Source organism: Cheilinus undulatus, linkage group 20, assembly GCF_018320785.1.
Source record: "Cheilinus undulatus linkage group 20, ASM1832078v1, whole genome shotgun sequence".
NCBI lineage: Eukaryota > Metazoa > Chordata > Actinopteri > Labriformes > Labridae > Cheilinus > Cheilinus undulatus.
The window spans coordinates 18,714,870-18,739,233 of NC_054884.1; the positions used below are offsets into that span (position 1 = coordinate 18,714,870).

Here is a 24,364-nt window from a genome sequence, read left to right on the forward strand (position 1 = left end):
CAGCATTCAAACATCCACATTCTGTGACCATACAGAGCGTAAATCCATGATAAGTACCAGTCAGTCAGAAAAATGACCAGAGATATTTGGTTGTAGGTAAATTTTGAGAACAGTCTTCTTCTCTAGTCGTAGTCTTTTTCTCTTGTTCCTATCTGCCGTATCCCTGCGGGCTGCTGGCTTTCTCCGACTCGTCTTTTCCTTGTGTCTTGCTGATGTTGTACAAAGTGTCAGCCAGGTTGTGAAGCTGGCATGTCCCGAGATGGCAGCCACGCTGAGGGGCACGCCGTAGACGCAGCTTCACTGCCATGCTGTAAATACAAAGAGGAAAATGGAAGTTACAAGATAAAGTTACAAAGAAATGTCAGGCTTTAAAAGACAGCACATTTACTTTTAAATCAAATGTAATACTTAACAAAAGGGGTTGTATTTCAAACCAAGTGGTAATTATTTGTTCTTTCATACCTGTGTTTCAGTGCGTCCAGGTCCACGTGTTTGTCCTCTGAATGAAACGGGATGATCTTGAGTGCCTGAACATGCTGCTCCTTTGTCTCCTTTTCAACTGTTGAAGCCTTGACAGTGTCCTCTTGGAGGAAGTCTGCATCTGACCTGTAAGTCCAAAAAATATACTTTAATATGAATTTATTGAGATAATGTTGTATGTTGTTGCATTCTTAATTCCAAAAAGTTAGGATGCAGTTTAAAGTGAAGTTAACATTTATTTTACATTGAACTCTTTTGCCTCCATATTCTATTTGTCTTGCACAACATGAAAACTTTTTTTAAATGAGGCTTTTAGATTCCTTTTTTCTGTTTTCTGTTACTCAATTAAGATAGTATTAGCATTTCACTGCCTTCATTAGATTTGCATAATTGATGCCCTTACTGACCTGTGAAGTGCTCGTAGTGGTGAGGTAGCAGTCAAAGGAACAATCAGCAGCAACAGCAGAACAGCTATCTCCATACCGCACAGGCCTGTGGTAGAAAACCCATTAGTGTTGCTGAGAGAAGTGCACCATCCTGACCAAAATTATTCTTAATAAATCATCTGCACAGGAAAATATCTGCTCTAAATGATACAGGCTAAAGCCTCTTGACAAGACAAGCCAGTTAAAAGGGATAGATATTGCTTAGAGATGTGTTCAGAAGCATCATAAAAAATGAATCCAGGATGTAACTTACCACAAAGAAAACCAAAAAGTCAGCAGTAGTTTTCGAGTGAATACTTTGAAGTCTCTTGTTGATGTCTGGATGCTGAAGTCTGACATCCCTCTCCACCTTTGGTCCTTTATAGTGTGATGGGAGGGTGAGGGGTGTGTCTGTAACGTAGTCATACTGGAAACCAACTCCCATGCTCATAATTCATCAGCAAAGGTGGCATTTTTATTCTTTATTTACAAGAGCTATGATGTCAACATAAACAATGCTTTAACATCCCTTAGCATAACATTGTACATAAACTCAAAGTGACCTTGTACCCTATGAGATGTTTACGTTGATTCTTGTGTTGACTCTTTACTCCGCCAATCCCCGCTCCCCTTCCCCCCTCATCCACATCCTCCTCCATCCCTCAGTTCCCTCTCTCCACTTGCTGCTGAGCAATTGTTCAAGAAATCTTTCTTTCATCCCCATCACCTGCAGGAAGTGCACAGAGCCCAAAATAACTCCGATTCTCCTCCAGGCTTTTCTTTATCGCCTCATTTTTCCTGTGCCTTTTTCCCTTGAGTCACTTTGGCCGTCACTGTGTTTATTCCTGAAACGTCCTTCACTCACTCCCTGTTCTCATGCAGTGCTACAGAAAAAACCTTATCTGTCTTTTCTCAACAACAGCAAATCAGATTCTAGATAACTTAATTGAAGCATGAAAGACTGCTTCATACATGCGTAATCCCTTGCAAAAAAAAAAAAAAACATTTATTCGGTTTGGCTCATTGCCAAATCTAAACACCTCCAGGAAATAATCTTTTACAGTAATTCTTAATCTGTTATAATCAAGAAAATCCCTGTGGAGTTATTTTCAGGTTTAGTGTTTTCTGACCTTCTCACTATATTTCTCCCAGTCTCTCTCCCTCTCTATGAATCACAACTTCCCTTCTGGAGTCCATTGTGTGGCTTCCCTGAGACCATCTGGGCAAGCTGTGTTGTCAGAGCTGTGTAATGAGTCAAAACTTGCACGCGTGCACAGGAGAGCGTTACAGGTGGAATGAGAAACCAGTCTCATGACATTTCACTCGTTCAACAGTGGATTGCAACAGGTTTTTGTTTTTATGAGTAATTTCCTCATTAAATACATCTTGCTTGACAGCAAAGATTACGTGCTTAAGAAAAGAGAGTCTCTCATTTTTTAAACCACAATCTGCTGCCATAACTACAGAAAAATAAGCTAACCATCCCGTGTATTAATGGATAAGTTGTTTCTTCTAGAGATATGTGGGACTTTTCCCTTGAAATAAAATGTTAGGAGTAATTCAGTTTCATTTGGAAGTTCGGTGTATTCTAAGTGTAACCCAGTAAGGACATTGAACTCTTGAACTCAGAAAAATTTCAGTTGATATGTTTAGTTTATTGAGTTTGTTTGTATCAGGGACAATGCAAAATAAGATTAGTCACAAGAAGAGAAAAGATGCTTTGTACTAGATTTAGCTTACTAGCTACTTTCCATCTCCAGTCCCTGAGCATGCCAGAAGGAACAATAAAACACAGATGAAGCCAATCATCTACAGGCATGTGCACACAGAGTCACAATAAAACATGTCATGTTGAAGACACAGTTTTGTATGTTATCGACCGCATTCTAAGAAAAACATAGTTTATTCACAATTTCAGTCAACAGCACTCTGATTAGTTAGGCTGTGAATTGCCCAATCAAGTTGCAGCTCTAAGTAAAGTTAACGGTCAGGAAAAGTGGGCAAGCTCTGTGGTGAGGATAGATGGCGAGCATATATGTCAAACGTCAAGTGCACTTAAATCACCTGCAAATGTCTCTGTATTAAATATGCTGTTAAAATACAGCTGCCTTGCTTTTTCTACGAGGCATGAATAGAGTATCATTCATGTCATAAGAAAAAGTTGCTACATAAAATATGTTCTTTTGTAGAAGATAGAATAGTTTTTTAAATCAAAATTAGACACTTCTAAATACTTGAGTATGTGTTACACCATTTTAAAATATTTAATTGGTGTTTTATTTCTTAATGTGTGTTATAAATGCCCAAAAGAGGATGTTATAACAAAGAGTGTGTATGACATAGTTTTCTATAGTTACATGACATAACACAAAAGTTCATTCTCAGGTTGTTGGAACTTAGGATTTCCAGCTTCAAATTGTGTTTGTGTAAGCTGCATTTCTGTAGAAACAGTGGTTGGATTCCAAAGAAATGTCTTCATAATATTTCATTAGATAACGCATAAGATTATAAAACCGGATTTTTATGTAAGATGATTGTGTAAGAAACCCTCAAGTTTAAAACTTGATGCATACAGTACATCTTTCTGCTCAGCAAATGCTCAATATCTGAACGAAGAGAAGCAAAACATTAAAGAGGAGGGAAAAAACCTTTTCACCCAAAGAAAATTACCACTCATTGAAGTGTGTGCTCTATTAGATGCAAAGTGTGGATTACTACTCTTTATTAAATTAAAAGCAATGATTTAAGCATTTTAACCCAAATAAATCAACTGGAAAAAGACTCTCCTTTTTCTTCTCCAGCAGGTTGTCTTGGCTATTTTTTTCTGTTTTGGATTTCCAATTCACCCTGAACTCATCATGTTTGGTGGTTGCTGTTGAAGCCAAACACGTTTTTGACTGGAGGGCAAATATAAAAAAAACAAAGGCATCCAAAACTTTCTCAACCACTCCCTATTTCTTTCGTTATTCACGGTGAGTAAATAAATTACAGGTGTAGTGCCAAAGCAATCCCTATGTGATGAAAAAAGAAAATGGAAAATACCCTTATTATAGATTAAAACATATCTTATTTTTCCATACTTTAGAGATAGGAAATATACAACTAAATAACCTCACTATGATCAGGGCCAATGCTATTAGGAAAAACTAAGTGAAAAGGCATTCTGACAGAAAGACTAATATTTAAATTAATTAACTAGTGAATTATTTTGATAGATTATTTAAAGGAAGAATGGCCCTTAAAAGCCCTCACAGATTAGTTTTAAGCTAAGTTATATGTTTTGTCCCAGCTATCACAACAACCAGTCATGATGTCAGAGTGTGTCAGAGCCAAACACATCAGAGAAAGCGGCTGTTTTTTTCCACTTCATTTTAAAGTCACTGAGGGTCATTAGTCTTTGTAGCTATGACTTGTTGATATCCTCCATCTCAAGTGTCTTAATTTATCTTGGAAGAATACAGGTTCACTTCCATGAGAAGACTTTTCTCCCACTATCCCTGACGTAGCTCACATCCTGTTGTTGTAAGCCTGCGACCACCAGCCAGCCACTTCAGCCTCCCCGGCCGTGTTTCCTCTACCTACTGGGCACAAGAGCGAGCATCCTGCCAGGAAAGGCTGCCACTACTCGCACATCATCTTCTCACACGTTATGTCTTTTAGGGCACTCAAGACACTTTGCAACAAGTGTGTAAACTCTGACCTTAGCATTGTAGAACAGAGAGTACAACAGCTAAATAGGTTAGCTAAGCTGTACACAAACATCTGATTTAGAGGAAAGAAATCGGAACAAAGTTGCCTTACCTAAATGTATTTCAGTTTCTTTTTCAGTTAGTCTTATACTTTGGGATAGATTTAAAAAATGTGGGGTTGCCAATAGCCTAATAGTTATGTCTGAGCACCTCGTGGCAACCCTACTCCACACCTGGATGGTACCTTAGGCCATGCTCACTCGCCACATCCACCTCTAACTGTACCCTAAAGGTGTGGACTATCTTTTCAAGAGATTATTTCCCCTTGCCCCTGTTGTCATGCTAGGACACCCAGAGCATGACCTGGATTGTGTCAATCCTCTTTTCCGCCCAATGGTTCCCACAGGCAGGCTTACTCTCTGTTCTGCACAGTACTGTATGGAAACTTTTAATTGGAGTGACTCATCTGCAAAACAGCCCCATCTTGTGGAACATCTGACAGAACATTATAATTATTAGGGCAAGATATAATTCACTGTACTTGTGCATTAAAAAATGTTATGCAATCAAAGGTTACTGTACAGATGTATTATTCTGCGGTGTTTTAGTGCTCATGCTAGCCCTGAAAAGCACTGCTGTAGTTATGCAACAGTCTGAAATGCATGATGAGACTAAATTCTTAATGGTTATTACGTGGCTAAGTTATCCTCAAGCTGTTAAGAGATTTTCATTGAAAGAGTGTGTTAGATTGGAGTGAGGAGAGAGGGAGAGAAGTGTGCTTAGTGTCTAGAAAAACCTGTAGGTTAAAGGGTCAGCACAGAGATATAAGCTTGGAGTCCATTAGTGGATTATAACCATAACCATTGCATGAGTCCTGCACCTCTCGAGGATTAAAAAGAGAGAGAGAGCATTGGAGAGAGATGCTGAGTGCATGAAGGTAACTTCAATTCATCAAATTTATAGGCAGAGCAGAGTTAACTGTGCGAACTGAAAACACAGGACAATCTCACCTGACGAACTTTGGTTTGGGAGAACTGTGATTTTGGCTGATAAAACCAATAGCACACGGTAAGTTTAGACAAAAAAAATGCTGTAGTCTTTTCAATGTGTTTATGTTTTCTATTAAAATGTGCTAATTGTAGAGTGAAGTTTAAAATGTGTAGACTATGGAGGCATTTTATGTATTCAAACTGAAGTGACTGATAAAGAAAAATTTAAGATTTATTGAAAATCTACTTTGGATGTCCAGTGTTAGCTTCAATTTTCATTGATCAACCTCTATCTGTGTGTAAAACATTTTTGTCATCATGTAATGAATACTGTGCATCCTTTGTCACCACTCATTGTTGTGTAACTTTAATTTAGTTATTGCCTCAGTCATCATTCCTCCACATGTGTTTATGTGTGCAGTAAGCATGGTGGTGGACCTGGAGGGGATAATCCACTGCATGAAGCAGGGTGATGAGAATGGTGTTCAGTCCCAGCTGCAGGAGTTTACCAAAGAGGTAAAACAATGTAGAAGATACACACTTGGGTCAAACTGCTGCTGTGAAATTTTCAGCCTCTCACTGTGTCTGCCTCTCTTTCTTGCAGTATGCTCAGTGCTTCTTCTTTGACGCAGAGGAGAGAGAACGGAGAAAAGTACGTTTGTAAATGTGAATGTTGTTGCACCCGTTAACAGAGTGAAAGTAAACTGTCCTGTTACTTGTCTCCTCCATGTTCTTCATCCCTCCTCAGCCCTGTATGCAGTCTATCTGTGATTAATAATTCTGCTGTGTAAGTTGTCCCTGATCCTCTCTCACTGTATGCTAAGGCAGATTGAGCACAGACAGAGTGATTGACACGCTGCAATGCACTGCATGTTAATCTATTCAGTACTTACAGCACTGTTGTTTGCAGTCATTGCACAGGAGTTTTCAGGCCATATTTATGAAGACCTTTAGGCTTGATAATAAGCTTGAAATGGCCACGTGTGAGTTTTTAGTCTAAAAGTATTCAAAATAAAAAACAAAGGACTGTGTAAAATCTGGTTACAATTGCTGCCAGTAATGTGTGTCCTGTTCTGGCCAAAAAAAGCATAAGCAAAAATTTTACTTTTTTGATAGCTCTATTTTTAAAACATATTTATTACATCATTCAGTTATTTTTATTCTGTAGATATTTAATTTAATCTTGCTAAAGAGACCATCATGTTAATTGTGATTCTACTGACTAAAGTCCTTCGCAGGACTCTTTTCAAATCCTGTAGATTTGATCCTGTAATGATGATGCACTTTGATAAAAAAGAAAAAGAAAAAGCAGCTGGGAGTCTCAGACTAATTTAACTCCCCAGCCTCGTCATCAGATGCTTAATGCAGTAAGTCCAATTTGCATGGGGCCCCCCGCCCAAATAACTGCATAATGGCTCAGCGTCTCTGCTCACTAGTGAGCGCTGTGATAAGCAACAACACAATAAGAGAAGAAGAAGTACAGACTTCTAGTGCATTGCTTTTTTTGTGGAGCCTTAACAAAGCATCACATGGCAAGTGGGTCTTGTGATGCTGCCTATGCAGTGGTAACTCAGCACTGGCGACTACAACTGGCAAAACAGCAATTATCCGTGCTGTCACAGAGAACGATTCCAACAGCAACACATAACCCATTTCCTGTATTATCCTGTTTAATACAAGCACAGAGAAGTGCTTTAAGAGAGCTTACTTTGATCAGGAATGTGGAGTAGGCATATCATCCCAACCAAATATGTTTCCCTCTGGGCATGTTTCAATAAAGTCGAGTTGTTATCTGGCTCTGTCACTCTTACAAGCTTATAGCAAAAAGAATACATTCAACTCAGGTGTTGCTTCATTCCCAGCTCTGACATCTCAATTCTGAAGGAAATGGAACACAGCAGAAGTTCAGAATGATGATTTGGCACAACAGTTTGGGACTTCAAAGAAGATCTTTGTGTATTTATGATTTTTTCATGGCACCAGTTTCGAACCAGTACTCCCTAGAGGTCTTTTGAGAGGTATCAAGGACATTTGGAGCAATGGTGTGGTGTGCAAATCCAAACAGACAGACAGACAGACAGACACCCCCGAATTATATTAGTAAGATGAACCTTAAACAGTCATTCTATAGGCATTTTCACTTGTCTGCCTGCCTAGTCATGGTTTGAATTGGATAGAAAACTGTAGTTGTTGAACGTTGTACTATCTTACAAGTAATAATTCAATATTATGTAATGTTTTGCTTATTTAATCTATGTAATGACCTTTATTATTTCAGCAGTATCACATGAAAGGGAGTCATGTACTAAATATCAGCACTGATGTGAGTCAGTTGAAGATAGGAACAGCAGTGCTTACACTCAGTTTAACAGCGTAATATTGTCATTATGCAACAGTTTCACAACCTCACATAGAGAGATTGTCCTTTTTTTGCTTCTCTCCTACTAAAACTGACCTTTTGCCAAGTAACCCAAACTTTTTCTTTCTCTAGTGCTAGACGTTTATCACAATATTTACCAGCTATTGTGACCAGCTACTTAGTTTGATGTGTATTTATTTGTATATTTTAACTCAACATGTTGTGTATTAATTTTGTAATATCTTTTTATGAAAAGGGACTAGACCTAAAAACAAATTCTGACTGCCGTAATGTTAACTTATCAGTCTGAGGAAGAGTGATAAATATTGAAAAAAGTCACAGTGGTGATCTACCAGTATTCACAAAAATCACAGTACTCATTCAGAACTACTGCTGGGCAATTCACAACAAATCCTTATCCTGTCTAGAGTAGATTTTGTTCATCTCTGTCAATAATGCTTTGCAGGGATTCTTTCTTTGGTAAACCTTAATCTTTTAAGTGTAATTTGACTTTGGCAAAAAACAATGTTAGGCATCCCTAATATTGTAAGTTGTATTCACTGTCCAACACCTCTTATTCAGAGACTTGAAGTCAACCATAGCTGCAAGATTAAAAAAAACCTGCATGCAGAATTTTTTAAAGCCAGCTAAGGCACTTGGTGGCCCCTCATTCACTTTGAAGACATGAATGGAAATGCTTTTAATGCCTTATCAGCTGGTGGCTGCATATAAAATCAATCAAAAACCTAATGTAACTAACATTACAGCTTGTTGTGCACTGCAGCTGTAAACTAAGCAAATCTTGACCCATGTCATGGAGCGCTTTTGTGTCTTTTCTCATTTTGTGAATGTCTTGTCACATCCCTAATGGATTTTATAATTGTCTTCTTATATTATAATTATTTTTCTCTCCTTTCTCCTTCACTGCTGACTGAAATTGTGCTGTTCAACTTCCACAGAAAAGAAAACTAGAAGAGGTACAGTGATGCTACGATTCCGAAATAATCTTCATGCATTGATTTTACTTTCACATTATTCAGAAACTGTGACGAAGAAGAAAACATTTGATCCTATTTGTTCTTTACCTTTCTGTACCAGTTCAGGAAGACTAAAGTGAGAGAGTACAATGAGTCTGACTCAGACTGTGATGAGTACGACCAGGAGCATCGAGACCTCATCCTCAGACAGGTATCCAAGTTTTTCCTGAAACAACGGGGATTTTCTGTGGATAATTATCATAAAACTAAAAATGTGGATAATTATCATAAAACTAAAAATATTTTCTCTGTCCCTGTTTCTAGAATTTAGCTGTCATTCTTGTGCGGTTTATAAGAACAGGAGTTAAGTGTCGTGTGTTGAGATTATGTCTGCGCTCCCTGAGGATCCTCTCCAGAGATAAAAAGGTCCTGGGCCCCCTGGTGAATGACAGCACTCTCCTCACTCTGGCCAAAGTCGCTGGCCTGACAACAGCTGATTTAAGTGACGAAGGTGGTGTCCCTGACTCTGATTTCTACGACAGCATCATTTCTTCTCTCTCTGAGGCAAGAGTACTGCAGAGTCGCATTGGGGAAGACGAATGTGATGTTGAAGCAAGTGACCAAAACGAAGAGAGCTCTGCCTTCGATGATGATGCCAAGAGTGACATCAGCATCGCCAACACTGGAGATCTAGACAGCATCAGCTGGAGCGGGAGTCACCGGCCCAGCATCAACGAGACACACCATGCTGCAGATCACCACAAGGTGCTGGAGCAAGGGAGGAGGGACCGCAGAGAGAGCAAGATGGAGGATGAAGAAGAGGAAGAGGAGGGATCAGGAGAGGAAGTGCAGAGAAAGGAGGCCATGAAAGTGTTGTGTAATGTGGTGTACAACAGCACTTGGGCTCAGGAGAGGTTCAGTGCTCTAAGGTGGGATATCCCACAGGAAGCAGACAGATTCAAGCTCACACAGCAATCCAAAATACTGTTTGTCTTTCAGCCGTTTGCTTCCTGTCTGCATGTTTACTCCCTAAGTTTTCAGGATTTTGCTTGTGAAGTTTATGTACAGTTAGAGGAATTGTGTCCACAGAAAAGATTTTTAACAGTCCTTAGAGACCTGAAGAAAATAGTTCTGTTTGCACCAGAGAAAGCCCAGACATGCCCCAGTGTATACAAAGTATTTCCTAGTTTGTTTTCTGCTATACTTTTCATCTATCAGATTGATAGCAGCATGTCCAGGCTTGAAAACAAGTTTTTTTAAGATCGTTGTGAGAAAGACTTATCCCAGTAACTCTATTATTTCCTTTTTCACAATCTGCAGTCTGTATTTGTCCATATTGACATATCTCAACACAGTTAACTTATTTTTCTTTTCTCCATCAGGCTCATGTGTGGCCTCATTGAGCGTCTGTCCTCCAGTGCAACCTCACCCCCCTCCAGTGGCCAGTTTTATGAATTACGCCTCCTGTTTCTCATGACAGCACTCAGGCCAGAGCTCAGGACTCAACTTCATCAGGTAAAGTAAATGTATTAAAAATGCTGTTAATGTCATATTGTCATCATTTACATATGAGATAGATAACTCTGTTGAGCTAAATCTCCTCTTGTTTACATCTGTAAAAGGAGGGAGGTGTGTCCATCCTCACAGAAGCCATGGAGAGAAGCCTGGAGGTTCAGTGGAAGGACCAGTATGAATGTGTAGTAGCAGCAGCATCAGAAACCATCTCACTGGAAGTGTCTCAACGTATCATTGAGATCCTCAAAATCCTCTTCAACATCACCTACAGCACGCACAGGCAGGACCCAAGTGAGGTCAGTGAGTATGGGTTTATGAACTAAAATGATAGATAGATAGATAGATAGATAGATAGATAGATAGATAGATGGATAGTGGTTTTATGTTGCATTCCTCACCTGTGGAGTTCTGTTCAGCTGCTACTGAAGAAAAAAAATTTTTTTGCTAATATGGCTGCTTTATATACCGCTTTCCACGTTAAGTGGAATTAAGTAAATGACATTTTTTCTTATTTTCCAAAATATTTATGCAAATGACAGAGTATTTTTCAAGTCATCAGCCATTAGAGCATAATTCAAATGTTTTAGACAAACTTCATAATGCTAACCGTTATTTATTTATTTATTTTTTTAATAAAAACCTCAGAATGCACTTTCCAACATTATTAAGCAGGCCACAGGTTTCAAGCAATATGGGAAAGAAAAAGGATCTCTCTGCTGCCAAAAAGTGTCAAATAGTGTAATGCCTTGGATAAGGAATGAAAACATTAGATATTTCACGTGAAGAAATTTGTGGCTGATTCAGAGCACAAACAGGTTTGTGCAGATAAAGGCATAATGAGGAAGGTCTCTGCCAGACAAATTCATCAGAGTAAAAGAGCAGTTGCTAAAATGCCATTACAAAGCAGCAAACAGGTATTTGAAGCTGCTGGTGCCTCTGGAGTCCCACCAACTTCAAGGTGTAGGATCCTCCAGAGGCTTGCAGTCGTGTATAAACCTACTATTCAGCCACCCCTGACCAGTGCTCACAAGCAGAAACAGTTGCAGTGGGCCCAGAAATACATAAAGACTCATTTTCAAACAGTCTTGTTGACTGATGAGTGCCGTGCAACCCTGGATGGTCCAGATGGAGGAGTAGTGGATGGTTGGTGGATGGCCACCATGTCCCAACAAGGCTGTGACATCAGCAAGGAGGTGGCGGAGTCATGTTTTGGGCCAGATTCATGAGGAGAGAGCTGATAGGCCCTTTTAGGTCCCTGAAGGTGTGAAAATGACCTCAGCAAAGTATATAGAGTTTCTGATTGACCAATTTCTTCCATGGTAAAAAAGAAGAGCAGTAGCAAAATTATCTTCATGCATGACAATGCACCATCTCATGCTGCAAAGAATACCTCTGTGTCATTGGCTGCTATGGGCATAAAAGGAGAGAAACTCATGGTGTGACCCCCATCCTCCCCTGACCTCAACCCTGTTGAGAACCTTTGGAGCATCCTTAAGCTAAAGATCTATGGGGGTGGGAGGCAGTTCACATCAAAACTGCCGTTCTGGGAGGATATTCTGGCATCCTGCAAGAAATTCATGCAGCAACTCTCCAAAAACTCACAAGGTCAATGGATGCAAGAATTGTGAAGGTGATATCAAAGAGGGGCTCCTATGTCAATGTGTAACTTGGCCTGTTAAGATGTTTTTGATTGAAATAGCTTTTGGTTTCAGTAAATGACCTTCTAATGCTGTAAATTCAACAACTGACCATTTTCAGTTCATTACAATCAAAAAAAGGTTTTAAAACTCTGTCATGCTTAATGATATGGAAAAGTGCATTTTGGGTTTTTTATTTTTTAAAAAATAATGGTTATCATTATGAAGTTTGTTCAAAAACATTTGAATTATGCTATAACGGCTGATGACTTGAAAAATACTCTGACTGTTATTTGCATTAATATTTAGGAAAATAAGAGAAAAATATCAATTGCCTAATAATCTGGAAAGCGGTGTAATAAAAACATTTCAACAATAAATTCACTGGGGTCTTTCATTGTGAAGGCTCAGATATAAAGAGGGTTGTCATTGAATAAACTGAACTTTAGAGCCTGGATCTCAACTGTCTAGTCAGGACCCAAAAGTGGGCAATGAAGTCTATAATATGCTTTTGCATGATACTATATTGTCTATTGTCCAAGAAGTGGCATAAATTCTCCTTTGACATTGCTCAAACAATAAACTTGCATTTAAACAAAAAGTACAGGTATATAAAGGGGGAAATTGTCCAATCAACAAGTGACAAAAATGAAGTGTTGTAAAGTGTGTATTTCACATTGTTCAGGGGGGTTATTGCAGATGGAATGAAATATTTTTTTGTAGTTGTTTTCCAGACCAGTGGGATTTTTTAACAGGGAGTTTGGGGTTAACCAGTGATTTGCTGGCTTGATTAACTATACTGGAAAGTAAGACATAACAGATGGATCTGGAACTGTTCTCCCTTAACCTCTCTCATCTTATCCAGACATTTTGATTTGATTATATTAGCCCATTAAAGTCTGAAATATAGACAGATGAATGAGCTTTGTTGTTCTGTCTCTCTCAGGAAGACGCAGCTCTTTACCGACGCCTGGTGGCCATCTTGCGCCTCTGCCTGATGAGGAAGTGCATGCTCGCAGATGACACAGACGAACTGCAGGGGTGAGCACAAACCAGAATTGAAATCACAATGTTACCAAAATGATCCAGAAACGATGGCAGGGACAATGATGTGTACAGTGTGGGCAGAACAGGAACAAACAAGGACAATACAATTCTTTATAGATTATTATAGATATGCTTAAAAGGGAGGATGTTGAATTAGAAGCAACAACAGATGAAAATTTTCATTTTTTTAATTCTCTGTTGTATTACTTATTCTTGTGTAAAGAAAAGCATGCTTAAATTCTAATCAGTGTTATTAGAAATGTGATATTTTACTGGACCTATTGCATTTTTGTGCATTTGTCCAGTTTATGAGTCAGAACTCAATTTTGTCAGACTGATTTACATTAAGTACCTGTGTGTTCTCTTTTCAAACTCCCTCCTTACTGTTTCATGATTGTCTCTCAGTCACACAGTCAACCTGCTGTCAGCACTGCCTCTGCAGTGTCTCGACGTGCTGCTGGTGGCTCCTATTCAGGCTGACTCCCAGCAGAGCCAGGGTGTCAACATGGACTGTGTCCACATCCTGCTGTCGTTCATGGAGAGACGCCTTGATTCGGTGAGGAGGAACATGCAGAAATGTTAAAAGAGGAGGATCAATTACAGAGCCAAAATAAAAAGCCTGTTCCTTCGTTTGTTTAATTTAGCTGAAAAAAAAAAACTGAGGAAGTCTTTTGTCTGTTTTCAGGGTGATAAGGTCAAAGAGAAGCTGACACCAGTCCTCAACCTGCTGACGGAGAGCTGTAGAGCCCACAGAGAAACACGACATTACATCAGGAAACATGTAAAAAAAAATGCTTATGTCTAATAGTATGTCTCTGTGTTATATTAGTTTTTTAAAAGATCTGAAATGATCATTAAAGCATTATTTGCTTAGATCCTGCCTCCTCTGAGAGACGTCTCACACCGGCCAGAGGAAGGCTCCTCAGTGAAGAGTCGTCTCATCCGTCTCATGACTCATCTGGACACAGACCTCAAACACTGCGCAGCTGACCTCATCTTTGTACTCTGCAAGGAGAATGGTAACACTGTACACTAGCACTCTCTCTGTAGTAACAGGGATTCATTAAATTACAATTTTAGACATGAAATGACATGCCTATAGATTTAAATGATCTGCTTTCATTGCTGTTTACAAGCTTTGTTTCACCACCCATCTCCCTCACTGCTTCTTCCAGTGAGACGTTTTGTTAAGTACACGGGCTACGGTAATGCAGCGGGCCTGCTTGCAACCAAAGGTCTGCTGGGTGGCCAGATGTCCAGGACCCTTAGCTCAGGCACCCAATACTCCAGCGAATCAGACTCAGACACAGAAGAGTACCGGCAGGTCAAGGACCGTGTCAATCCAGTGACAGGGCGAGTGGAGGCGGAGCAGCCAGACCCCATGGAAGGCATGACAGAGGAGGAGAAAGAGGAGGAGGCCAAAAGGCTGATCATGATCTTCAACAAGCTGTCCAGGTCCGTGAGAAGACTCACTCATGACACCTCAGCTCTGGTGTTTAAAGAAAATTCTTCACAAACTCAAATTGCTCATGAATGATACAGCTACAGAGGAGCCCTCCAAACATACATTAGAAAAGAAAGTATTTTCTGTTGACTTAAAGGCCTTAAGTTTGCCCCTGAAATCATTTTGCTTCACACCGGTTGTTATGGTATATGAAACAAGAGAAAGAGGCTGCAGTGTTCACCTGAGTTACCTTAGCCCAATTGTGGCATTAAATGTGTTTTTTCTTTTGTTCCTCCAAATAAAGAGGAAGAAAGCACCTTTCTTACTAAGTGACAGTGCAAGAAAAGTAGAGTAGACGGATTAAAAGAACAATAAGAGCAGTTTGAATTCTGATATATTTTTCTTTTCCTGCAGAGATAAGATAATCCAGCCAATGGGAGTGAACTCAGAAGGGAGGCTTGTCCCAATGTCAGGGCTCAGAGAAAACTCTCTCAATGAGGGAGGGGAGTCTGGGTCAGAGATCGACGAAGGAAAGGAAGGGAAGAACAACTGAAAGATGGAAAATATTTATTGAATAATTGTGTTTTTTCTTTGCAAATATCTTAAAATTTGACAGTGCGTAAGTATTTCTTGTGAAGTGTTTGGAAAAAAAAATGAAATCAAAAAGACGTACAGCTAACTCAGACACAGCCTGCTAGTATTAATCCAAATTAACTCAAGAAAGAATATAAAAAAATAGTTCAACATTTGTTCTTTGGTTTCAGACTACAAACATGCTGCAGCACTGCAGTGAAAATCTAAAGTTAAAAAGATTGAAGAAAGCTAATTTTATAGCGTAAACATGATATCCTCCAATATTTTGATAATGTATTGAACTCTGTCATTTGTACTGGTGTTATGTGTATTTTGATGTCTTGTAAAATCAAGTTCCTTCTATAGCACTGCTTATTGATAGTCCGGTACAGATCTAGAGCAACCTGCAATTAACATCTGCAAAGTAAATTTAAATTTCTTTCTTGTGAAAATATCAGTTTTCTTTTATAACTGAACCAGCTGTGCTCAGCTGAATATCTGGCATAACAGAAATGAGACCGAATGTGATGCTTAATTAAAACTTGCACAGCAGTTTCACTCAACTTCACTGTTAGTTGAAGTTACAGAATATACAACTTCAGGCACTCACCAAATTTTTAAATGAATAATTTGCTTTTTTAAACACATAGAGGATCATCTTATTGCCACTTTTATTTTTTACACGACACGGGCATGATGACAGAAAAAAAATATACAAGATGATTGACAAGGTGACTGACAGCCTTTGAATGGCAGTTCTCTGCAGTTTTTAGGGAAATCTGTTGTTTTTCTTCTTCCACGACACCAGAGAGCTCTCGTTTTGGAACAAACACACTTTTTCAAGCACAAAATGAAGACTGTCATTCAGCTCAAGAAGTAGCAGTAGCTCTCCTCACTCAGAGATCTTTTAATTTTCTGCTTGTCTTAACAGCAGTAAGCAGCCTGGTATCTTAGCACCAATAATGTCACTGATTTAAATATCCTCTAAAATCATCTTGATTGGTCTAATTGTTAGGGGGAAAATTAAAATAATTACAGCACATAATTGTTTTAAGAAAGGCACAAATTGTACCTCAAACATATTTGCTTTGTTTGAATTTGCAAAGATATACAATAGGTAAACAATAACTTTTTTATGTGCAGCATTGTGCGTCAGCACAGCTCCATCATCTCTTCCAGAGACATCTGCAGCTCCACAGACTGAAGAGAAGAGGCACCACCTATGACCGCCATGTTCTTTAGTAACTCAATTGAGGTCAGGAACACCTTAGAGGAAAAAAATAGTAAGGAATGAGAGCATGAAGGAAAACTAGAGATTAACAGCAGCCATACAATTAAAAAAGCAGGAGCAGGATCAAAATGTCAGACATGTTTCTGCATCTTTTTGTTAAAGCTTTGATTTCTCAGAATGAACTCCTGTTCCAAAACCTTGAATCCCACAGGGATGAGCTGTCAGTGGAGGTGTCAAGCTTTCTTCTCTGAAATTAATCAATACTTAGACATAATTGCCTCTTGAAATGTGCAGCTGACAAAACCTCCACTGAGTGGGCAATTTCGGGGGTTTAATCACTCCTGACATTTGAATGAGGTATGTGCAGCAAAAAAAGCAACACCTCTGACGGAAATGCACTATGAAGGTCTTTAAGAGTAGAAAAAAGACCTGTGCATTTAAATAATTTAAAGGTTTCTCACCTCCACTGTGATGAGTTTTTTCCCCCAAGGCCTGTTGCCAGGGTCAGGCCACTTCTCACCAAGGCAGAAGAAGAGGGAGCAGGGAGGGGACTCTCCTCTGTCGATGAAGTTCAGTATTCCTACAGAAAAAGCAGGATCAATCACAATATCAAACCAACAAGTCAACAGTGCATGTTTGCAAAGGTAAGCTTAAGGAAAAAAATCCTCTCACACACCTTGCACAAAGTCCTTGAACTGAAACAGTGGTTCAGGATGCAGCTTAGAAATCTCTTGGACCTGACAGCTCTTGTCGTACTTGGAGAGGCTCCAAAAAGCTTTGATTTCACCCCGCCGCTGGCAGTAGACCACATGGCCTGACACCCCCACATCCAAACCTTCACCCAGCTTGTCCAGGATGCGCTGGGTCAGTTTGGTTTGGGTTTGATCCAACATGGCCCGAGGACTTGGCAGAGAGACCAGGGAGAGGCCTGACTCTTGATCCAAAACTATCCCTGCAAGTTCAGGTCTGATGTGAGAAAAATTGAATTTGTTAGATTTTTAGTGGAACAAAAGATATACTCTAACATTTTTGGAAATAGAAGTGCCTATCTTGTATTTGTAAGTTATGGTAGCAGTTATGTCACCTCAGTTAAAATGGTTAGCTAAGTGTAGTACCAAGATAAGCTACTAGAAAATGACTGAACAAACAAAAACAGATATGTGCTTTTCAGAGAGCCTTCAGTTAGTTGGTAACCTCTCCCCTGTTTTATTAGCATGTACAGTAGTTAGTTGCTAAAGAAAGTTATAGTAAAGTACTTGCTGAGGTTTGAATGATACAATACTACTCTCATCTCTCCACAGCTAGGTGACTGTTAGCTTAGCTCTAATTTCAGAAACAAACTCAGGATAGAATAAATTACTTCCAACATGTTTTTTAGGAGGTAAAAAAAGGGCTTAGTTGTAGCCTTTGACACCAGTCAGTACAAGCTAGTAGTAGCTAGCTAGTAGCTAGTAGTAGGCCACTGGTTTCCCTGTTTAGCCAGTCAGTATCACTGTCTCCACCTTTCCTGTGTTTATGCCATTCTTCTCTTGGTTTACTTATTATTTACAATATAAATATGAAGCTTGTACTAATATTGTTATCCCTCAAGCCACGCAGAACAACAAATACCATGCTTCTAAAACTGTCAGACTGTTACTTGAACAAAAACATTGTATTCAGGTTGTACTGGGAATACTGGAAGTCAATTTTCTAAAAATTCCAATGTGATTAATCTCATAATTTCTAAAATTAATCACAATTACTCTCCCCCTTTTTGTCACATCTTGAATTTCCATTTTATTCACAATTTTCCACTTCAAACTTATTTTGTTTCATTTATTTTTTTGCTTTTAAGTTTTATTTTTGGGCTTTTCATGCCTTTATTGGACAGAGGAGGACAGTGAATAGAATTAGAAATGGGAGAGAGACATGTGGCAAAGGGCCACGAGCTGGTTTCGAACCCCAGCCACCCGCATACATAGCGCTTTAGATCGCTAGGCCATCTGCACCCCATTTATTTATTTTTTCTTACTCTCTTAAACGTTAAGGTACTTGACTTCCTGTTTGGATACAGACCTGCTTTTGTTTTGAAATAAAATAAGGAATTTTGAGTAGATCTCAGATTATGACATGCACTTAACCACAGAAAAAGAAACTTGGATGCACAACTTTATCGGATTATTGATATCAGCAGATATCTTTAAAAGCAAATTATCAATATCTGCAGATTTCAACATTTCTGCTGATATTTACGACCAATATTTTGCCAGTAAAAATCTGCCTTTATCAGCTGTCAATATTATCTGTAGGAACAAATAAGTTGGACTGGACCAACAGACCCTTATCAGCTGTTTTTTCTTTATTCATCATTATTACTTATGCTTACAAGTTTGTTTAAAAGGACTTAAATATGTTAATGACTTATTCATCCTCAAACTTTAAATCATGTGTTTAAAGGACTGAGGTTTAAGGTCTGAACTACATTTAAATCAATCAATATTGGTATTTGCTAAAATTAATTTTTTAAATATATGCATATCAGATATCAGCAAAAATCTAATATTGTGCATCCTAATTGTTATGGATTAAAAGGAATATAAGGGAACGGTACTGAGGTAAAGGTATGATAACACGACGTTCAGATGACTATTGATTTGTCCACTGAGCTGTGTCATTATTTTTTTTTAGGGGAAATGAGACATTTAGAAGAAGTGGTGTTCTTATTTTACATCACAGCGGCTGCATAGAGATATTGCAGTGACTTAACTAAAGTGTGCTGATAGCTCGCAATTAATCATGGTTTTTAAAAATTGCACTTATTATGGACCCTTAATTAATCATAACCAATGCATTAAAGCTCACAACCCTTTTGAAAGCCTTTCAGTTTCAATCTTCTTGTGGACACGATGATGCATTTTATCTCTTGACTGTTTTTTCCACTGTAAATGTGTAGTGTTTTTTAAAGAAAAAAAAATTATCAGCCAAGTTTATGATTTATCAGAAACATTTGCAGTTGAAAATATCCCAGATATGTTGTTTTGGCGGGGTGCAGTTGATCCATTTGTCTGACACCTACCCTGTGCAGTGGTTACAAGCAAGGTTAAAATGGGTTTGGATTTTTCTTCAGTTTTTTCTTTAATTTCATTTTCACTTTCAGTTTTCAGTTTCATTTTAGTTTAGTTTTTATTTGTTTTAGTCTTCATTTTTTCAGATACTTGTCACCGGTGAGACAGGTGAAAAAGTAAACATACATTTTTTACAACACATTTTGATTAACTGAAATGATGCTTACATTTATGTTTTATTATGTTCGTTTCAGTTAACTATAATAACCTTGGTTACAGGCAGTAAAAAACACTTTACAGAAAGTCAAACTTAATGCTGCTTTTTTTTTGTTGCTTCTGATGGTCACATAGAGGCATCAGTATTCATTTTATTTTTTATAACCAGTTAGAAGCTCCTTACAGGAGCTCTAATGCTTTATTTGATGTTACCTGTAGACAAGGCGGAATCCAGCTTCATTCTCAACTGTCTGCTCAGATACTTTCACTCCCCTGTAGTACACTATTATCCTGAACTGAGTCTCTAAGGATTCAAGCAGAGGACAAGTGTGTTAAAAACATACAGTATTTCAAATATTTTCCTCTTTAAACATGCTGTATTTCATGTTATGAAGTTTTACTGGCCACATAAAACATATACCATTTAAATAATTGAAGGTGCTTTTTGTGTTTTGTGGGTTTTTTTCTCTTCAGTGTGATCCTTCGACTTACTGAAACTGTTTCCATCCTTGGTCTGGTTCATCGTCTGCAGAAACAGCTCCTCGTCAAAGGCCCCACCCACGGCCCCTTCCATTGGACACGCTGGTTGCTCAGGCAACCCAGCTTCCATGGCTGCACCCTCAAACACTACTGGATACTGCTGTTGCCCAGGAAACGCCTGTGCACCAATCACAGCCTGGCTGTGGAGCTGTTGTTGCTCAGGAGGAGGCTCAAAGCCTGTGATGCCCTCTGTGGAAAAGTTTGGAGAAAGTGTTTGTGGGAAAGTAGCTACTGGTTCTCTGATGGTGCTGCAGCAGAAATGAAGAAATGATGAGATGAGACTGGTGAGTCTACCTGGTTCAGGGCCAATGTTGAGCCCCCTCAGACACTCCTGGAGAATGTCTTGGTGCACAGTGGACTCAGCTGGCAAATTTGAGATCAGATCACATTCAGAAACGTGATTACACAAGCCTAACTATCAAATTTATGATGTGATTAATTCAGCTTACTTACCAGAAGGCCCAGTGTCTTGTTGATTAAAGAGAAAGTCTTCAAAGCATGGGGCCTGGGTCTAAAATATGAAAGATTTACATCTCAGTGAGTTTGGATGGAAGTATAACTCGTACATTAAACTTCCTGCATGGAGGCTTACATCTTGTATAGGAAAAGTGCAATCATCAAACAAATCAGAGTCATCTAGGTCCTGGGATCCAGCAGAAGAGTTTGCTGTGGGAGAAAACAAAAGGTCTAGTCACAATCTGCAACTTCATCATTTCTATTCTCCTCAGAAACACATCTTTAAACTGAGAATCCATTTTTACAAATGGCCCCTTCTCTATTAGCATATTAGCTTGACAACTCTCAACTAGAAAAATGCAGTGATGTGATCAAAAGGTGAGGTAATTTAAAAATTCACAACAAACCCACAAACATGCACTAGAGTCACAGCATATTCCCTGATTCAGCTAGTTACAATGCTACAGTGTCATTTAGCAGATGCTTTTTTATGCACAGTTATGAACGTCTGAGAGATAGACAGGTGTTCATGGCTTCAAGGACCTTGCCCAAGGGTCCATACTGAATTCTGAAACTGGCTAGGCCTGGCCAAACCCCCAATCTCCTGTCAGAGATGTAAACCTGAGCTATCCAGCTGCATTTTGTCTCATTTGCGAGCCCTAAGATCACAATAATATGAAAATGCTTGGAATTTAAGTGAAGACAAACAAGCTTGAATAATTCTGCATGAAAAAATGGCATCACGTTAGAGCAGATTCAGACAGAAAACAATCTGTTTGAATTTTGTCTGTGATTTTTCATGCAGGGAGTCAGAGAATAACACACACTATTTTCAACATAGTTTATTTTCCAAAGATCACACTGGGAAAAGGTGTTTTTTAACTTGCCTGTTTTCCCACTACAGAAAAGGACCAAATGCTGACTGTCTATGGATGCCGTGGTTGATCCTCACCTCCTGACGCTGATTCATCTGGCCAGTGAAACACTTTATGAGGGTGTGCAGCGTCATTCTTGTTGTCAGATATGAGTGTAAACTTTTTTGCTCGAAGAGCGCTGCGGAAGTTCCTTTTCCATACTGAGGCGTCTCCCTGAGCCCGGCCGTTTCCACTCACCTCTGCCCAGGCCTGCAGGAAGGAAACAGGTAAAAAGATGAACACTGTGAAAATAAGGTTTTTTGTTTGTTTTTTTAAGCCACGCGATTTATATATCTATACAAGAATGGCATTTTTACCTTAAAAATAAGAATGTCACTGTCAGATGAGTCCTGTCTTAACGCATGTTTCCAGGGAATGGAAAACTCTGTGTGCTCCAGGTTTGTCCACTGGACTCCAGGATACTCTCCTCTGTCAATCTTGCTCCGCAGCCATGGGATGAGCAGAGGTTTTGAATGAGACATTTCTGCAGGTGCAAGAAAAAAATCTGTCTGTCAGTACCATCGCGTTTTGTTGCTGTTACAACTCAGAACTGTTTTTGGTGCTTCTGTAGTCCGTCAACATCCTGACAAGATCAGATCCTTTTTCCAAAATATGACTCCTTAGAAAAGTCATTTTTCTGGTTTAGTTTCCTAAGCATCTTTTCACATGCAACATGCAAGGATTGAACAGGCACATGTTCGCAGTTGTTAAAACTCTTAATGAATATTTACTTTAAATTAGGGGCTTTTTTAATCTTGGAGGAGACATAACTGTGGCGATCTGGGCAGGTAATATTCTATCCTCTGTAAGTTCCAATACACCATTCCATATTGCGCAAACCACTCGGCATTCCTATAAAATATCAAAAAAAATTATTTTAGAACACTTAACACAGAAGAATTCAATTAATCTTTTGCTGCTTTTCATCATGATCATCATTTGTTGTTTTAATCACAGCAAAACTAGAGGGCATTTCCAAAATAATACTGCAGTATTGAAGCTATAATTATTGTAGTAGTAAAGAGCATGTAAGACTCAAAGAAAGAGAGAAAAAGGTGGTGAAGGGGACAGATTAGGTGAGGAGTTATTCATGATTAATTTGAATAAAAATAACTCAGTCTTATATGTATAGATATATGTTAATATGAGACTTTCAGGTCCCCATTAGGGGGCACTGTTTAGTTATTTAAGCACCACATTTGCTCAGAAAATGTGAAAAAAAAAAATTGAATGATAAAGAAAATTCCCAAAGTAAGGGGGGTGGGGGGTCATGATGGGGGAGCATGGCAAGACTAAATTAAATCAGTGCAAACCGACCTGCACTGCTACCAAAGCATAGCAAATTTTGTGAGAGGGCCTCAAGGTACAGGTAACAATGATTTTAAACCAGACACCATGACTACTGAGTCACATTTCGCTCAGTGGGTAATAACAAGAGCTACCGTCTCTTCTTCGCCACACCCAGCCTCTGTGATATAGGAGTTTTCCTGCTGTTGCCTCAATTAAGACAAAATACAGATCAAGACTGAATACAAATAAGTGGTGGTCTTACAGCTGTACCATTACTTAAAATATATGTAGCATTCAACAAACCCAAAATAGTCACTGAAGTTGTTGCAGGATGGGGGGATTAATCTTACATAATTGCAGTAGTAGTTGTTCCCATAGTTTGGGAACAACTTTAATAGTGTAAACAGATCCAAAGCAATACACAACAACTGCACTTCTGAATGCTTTACATAAAGTTTAACTGAAATATAGTTATTCTGTTATTTAAAGGGTGTTATAAATGTAACTTTAAGAGGAAAGCTTATTCCCGTTTTAATATTCATTTTTTAAATCACAGGAACGAGGAAGCAGGCAAATATGATGTATGATTTGCAACAATACCAAAACTACTCTAATAACAGCGCATTCAAAATTCAACATTAGATACACACAGATGGGTGTGTTATGGCAACATGTACTCAAGTATGAAACATACAATACTTTTCCTGATAAGCGCCTCATTGAAAAGTCATACATATTTTCATTTGTGAACAGAAATTCAGTGTTAATCTTGAACGTTAGGTTTAGTTTTAATAGAGTTTAAAGTTACAAAGCACAGATTGACAGCACAGCACAGCAGGGGGTCTGACATCTATCAGCGTTAGATTAGACTGCATGCCTACTGATGGCCGCCATGTCTTTCGTAACAACAGATGTAAACTTAAATCATTGTACATGCAGCAATGGTTTCATCAATAACGTTTCCCTTACTTGATGGACGAACGATCAGCTGGTGTTGCAGTTGGTGCTGTGGTCTCGTGCAGTTGTTGTCAGACGTCAGCAGTGCAAACGTGCCCTGTGAGCAAAGAAAGTAGTATATCCCAGCACACAATTCCTTAAGTACAAAGCAGGACACAGTGGGGTGGTAGTAAGCCGTGTCGGGTTTTCTTGGGAAACTCCGAGTCTCAGTTTCGTTTTCTGAATGTGACGTCAGAGGGAGTTTCATACCGACCGGGCCCTCTAGGTGGGGTCACACACAAATAGACGCACAAGCACATTTAGATTTGTGTCCTTGTGAGGTCCCATACACTCATAAACTAGAATAACAGAAAAAATAAGCTAATAAATAAAAAATAACAACAACAAAATACTCACTTTAAGCTGTGTTCTTTCTGATGTAGATACAATGAAAACGTTCTGCTGATCAGTCACATTTTTAAACGCACATCAAATTTCAAATTTTTCAGGTCTCTATCTCTTTTTTTACTTCTTATCTTGTAATTATGACTTTGAATCTAATTATTACAATTTATGTCATAGTAATAACTCACTACCTT

The 24,364-nt window shown here is 38.8% G+C and overlaps 2 protein-coding genes across 3 annotated transcripts; one reads left to right on the top strand and one right to left on the bottom strand.

Annotated features, from left to right (window-relative positions):
- Positions 1–475: 475 nt before the first annotated feature.
- LOC121528800 (synembryn-A-like) lies at positions 476–15,129 on the top strand. The gene is made up of 14 exons (XM_041816405.1): positions 476–608; positions 6,005–6,099; positions 6,188–6,235; positions 8,902–8,919; positions 9,041–9,130; positions 9,244–9,848; positions 10,302–10,434; positions 10,542–10,730; positions 13,018–13,112; positions 13,524–13,674; positions 13,804–13,899; positions 13,993–14,137; positions 14,294–14,573; positions 14,977–15,129. Exons 2-14 carry the CDS (start codon positions 6,010–6,012, stop codon positions 15,113–15,115), a joined length of 2,079 nt encoding a protein of 692 aa, XP_041672339.1. The 5' UTR covers positions 476–608; positions 6,005–6,009; the 3' UTR covers positions 15,116–15,129.
- irf3 (interferon regulatory factor 3) lies at positions 15,113–23,983 on the bottom strand. Of its 2 annotated transcripts, XM_041816407.1 has the most exons (12): positions 23,799–23,983; positions 22,271–22,391; positions 21,857–22,023; positions 21,578–21,749; positions 20,762–20,835; positions 20,623–20,680; positions 20,464–20,532; positions 20,122–20,358; positions 19,843–19,933; positions 17,043–17,332; positions 16,828–16,946; positions 15,113–16,401 (listed from the first exon to the last, which is right to left on the bottom strand). In XM_041816407.1, exons 3-12 carry the CDS (start codon positions 22,019–22,021, stop codon positions 16,288–16,290), a joined length of 1,389 nt encoding a protein of 462 aa, XP_041672341.1. In that variant the 5' UTR covers positions 22,022–22,023; positions 22,271–22,391; positions 23,799–23,983; the 3' UTR covers positions 15,113–16,287. The 2 variants fall into 2 exon arrangements, with proteins under 2 accessions (XP_041672341.1, XP_041672340.1); XM_041816406.1 differs by lacking the exon at positions 22,271–22,391.
- Between the last annotated feature and the right edge of the window lie 381 nt (positions 23,984–24,364).

Excerpts from the sequence above, each read along its gene's own strand:
- LOC121528800 (XM_041816405.1), top strand. The coding sequence starts at position 6,010 with ATGGTGGTGGACCTGGAGGGGATAATCCACTGCATGAAGCAGGGTGAT. Across the intron at positions 9,131-9,243 it reads GAGACCTCATCCTCAGACAG|AATTTAGCTGTCATTCTTGT; the intron begins GTATCCAAGTTT and ends CCCTGTTTCTAG. Across the intron at positions 10,435-10,541 it reads TCAGGACTCAACTTCATCAG|GAGGGAGGTGTGTCCATCCT; the intron begins GTAAAGTAAATG and ends CATCTGTAAAAG.
- irf3 (XM_041816406.1), bottom strand. The coding sequence starts at position 22,021 with ATGTCTCATTCAAAACCTCTGCTCATCCCATGGCTGCGGAGCAAGATT. Across the intron at positions 20,681-20,761 it reads GCACTTTTCCTATACAAGAT|ACCCAGGCCCCATGCTTTGA; the intron begins GTAAGCCTCCAT and ends TTCATATTTTAG. Across the intron at positions 17,333-19,842 it reads GGATTCCGCCTTGTCTACAG|ACCTGAACTTGCAGGGATAG; the intron begins GTAACATCAAAT and ends TTCTCACATCAG.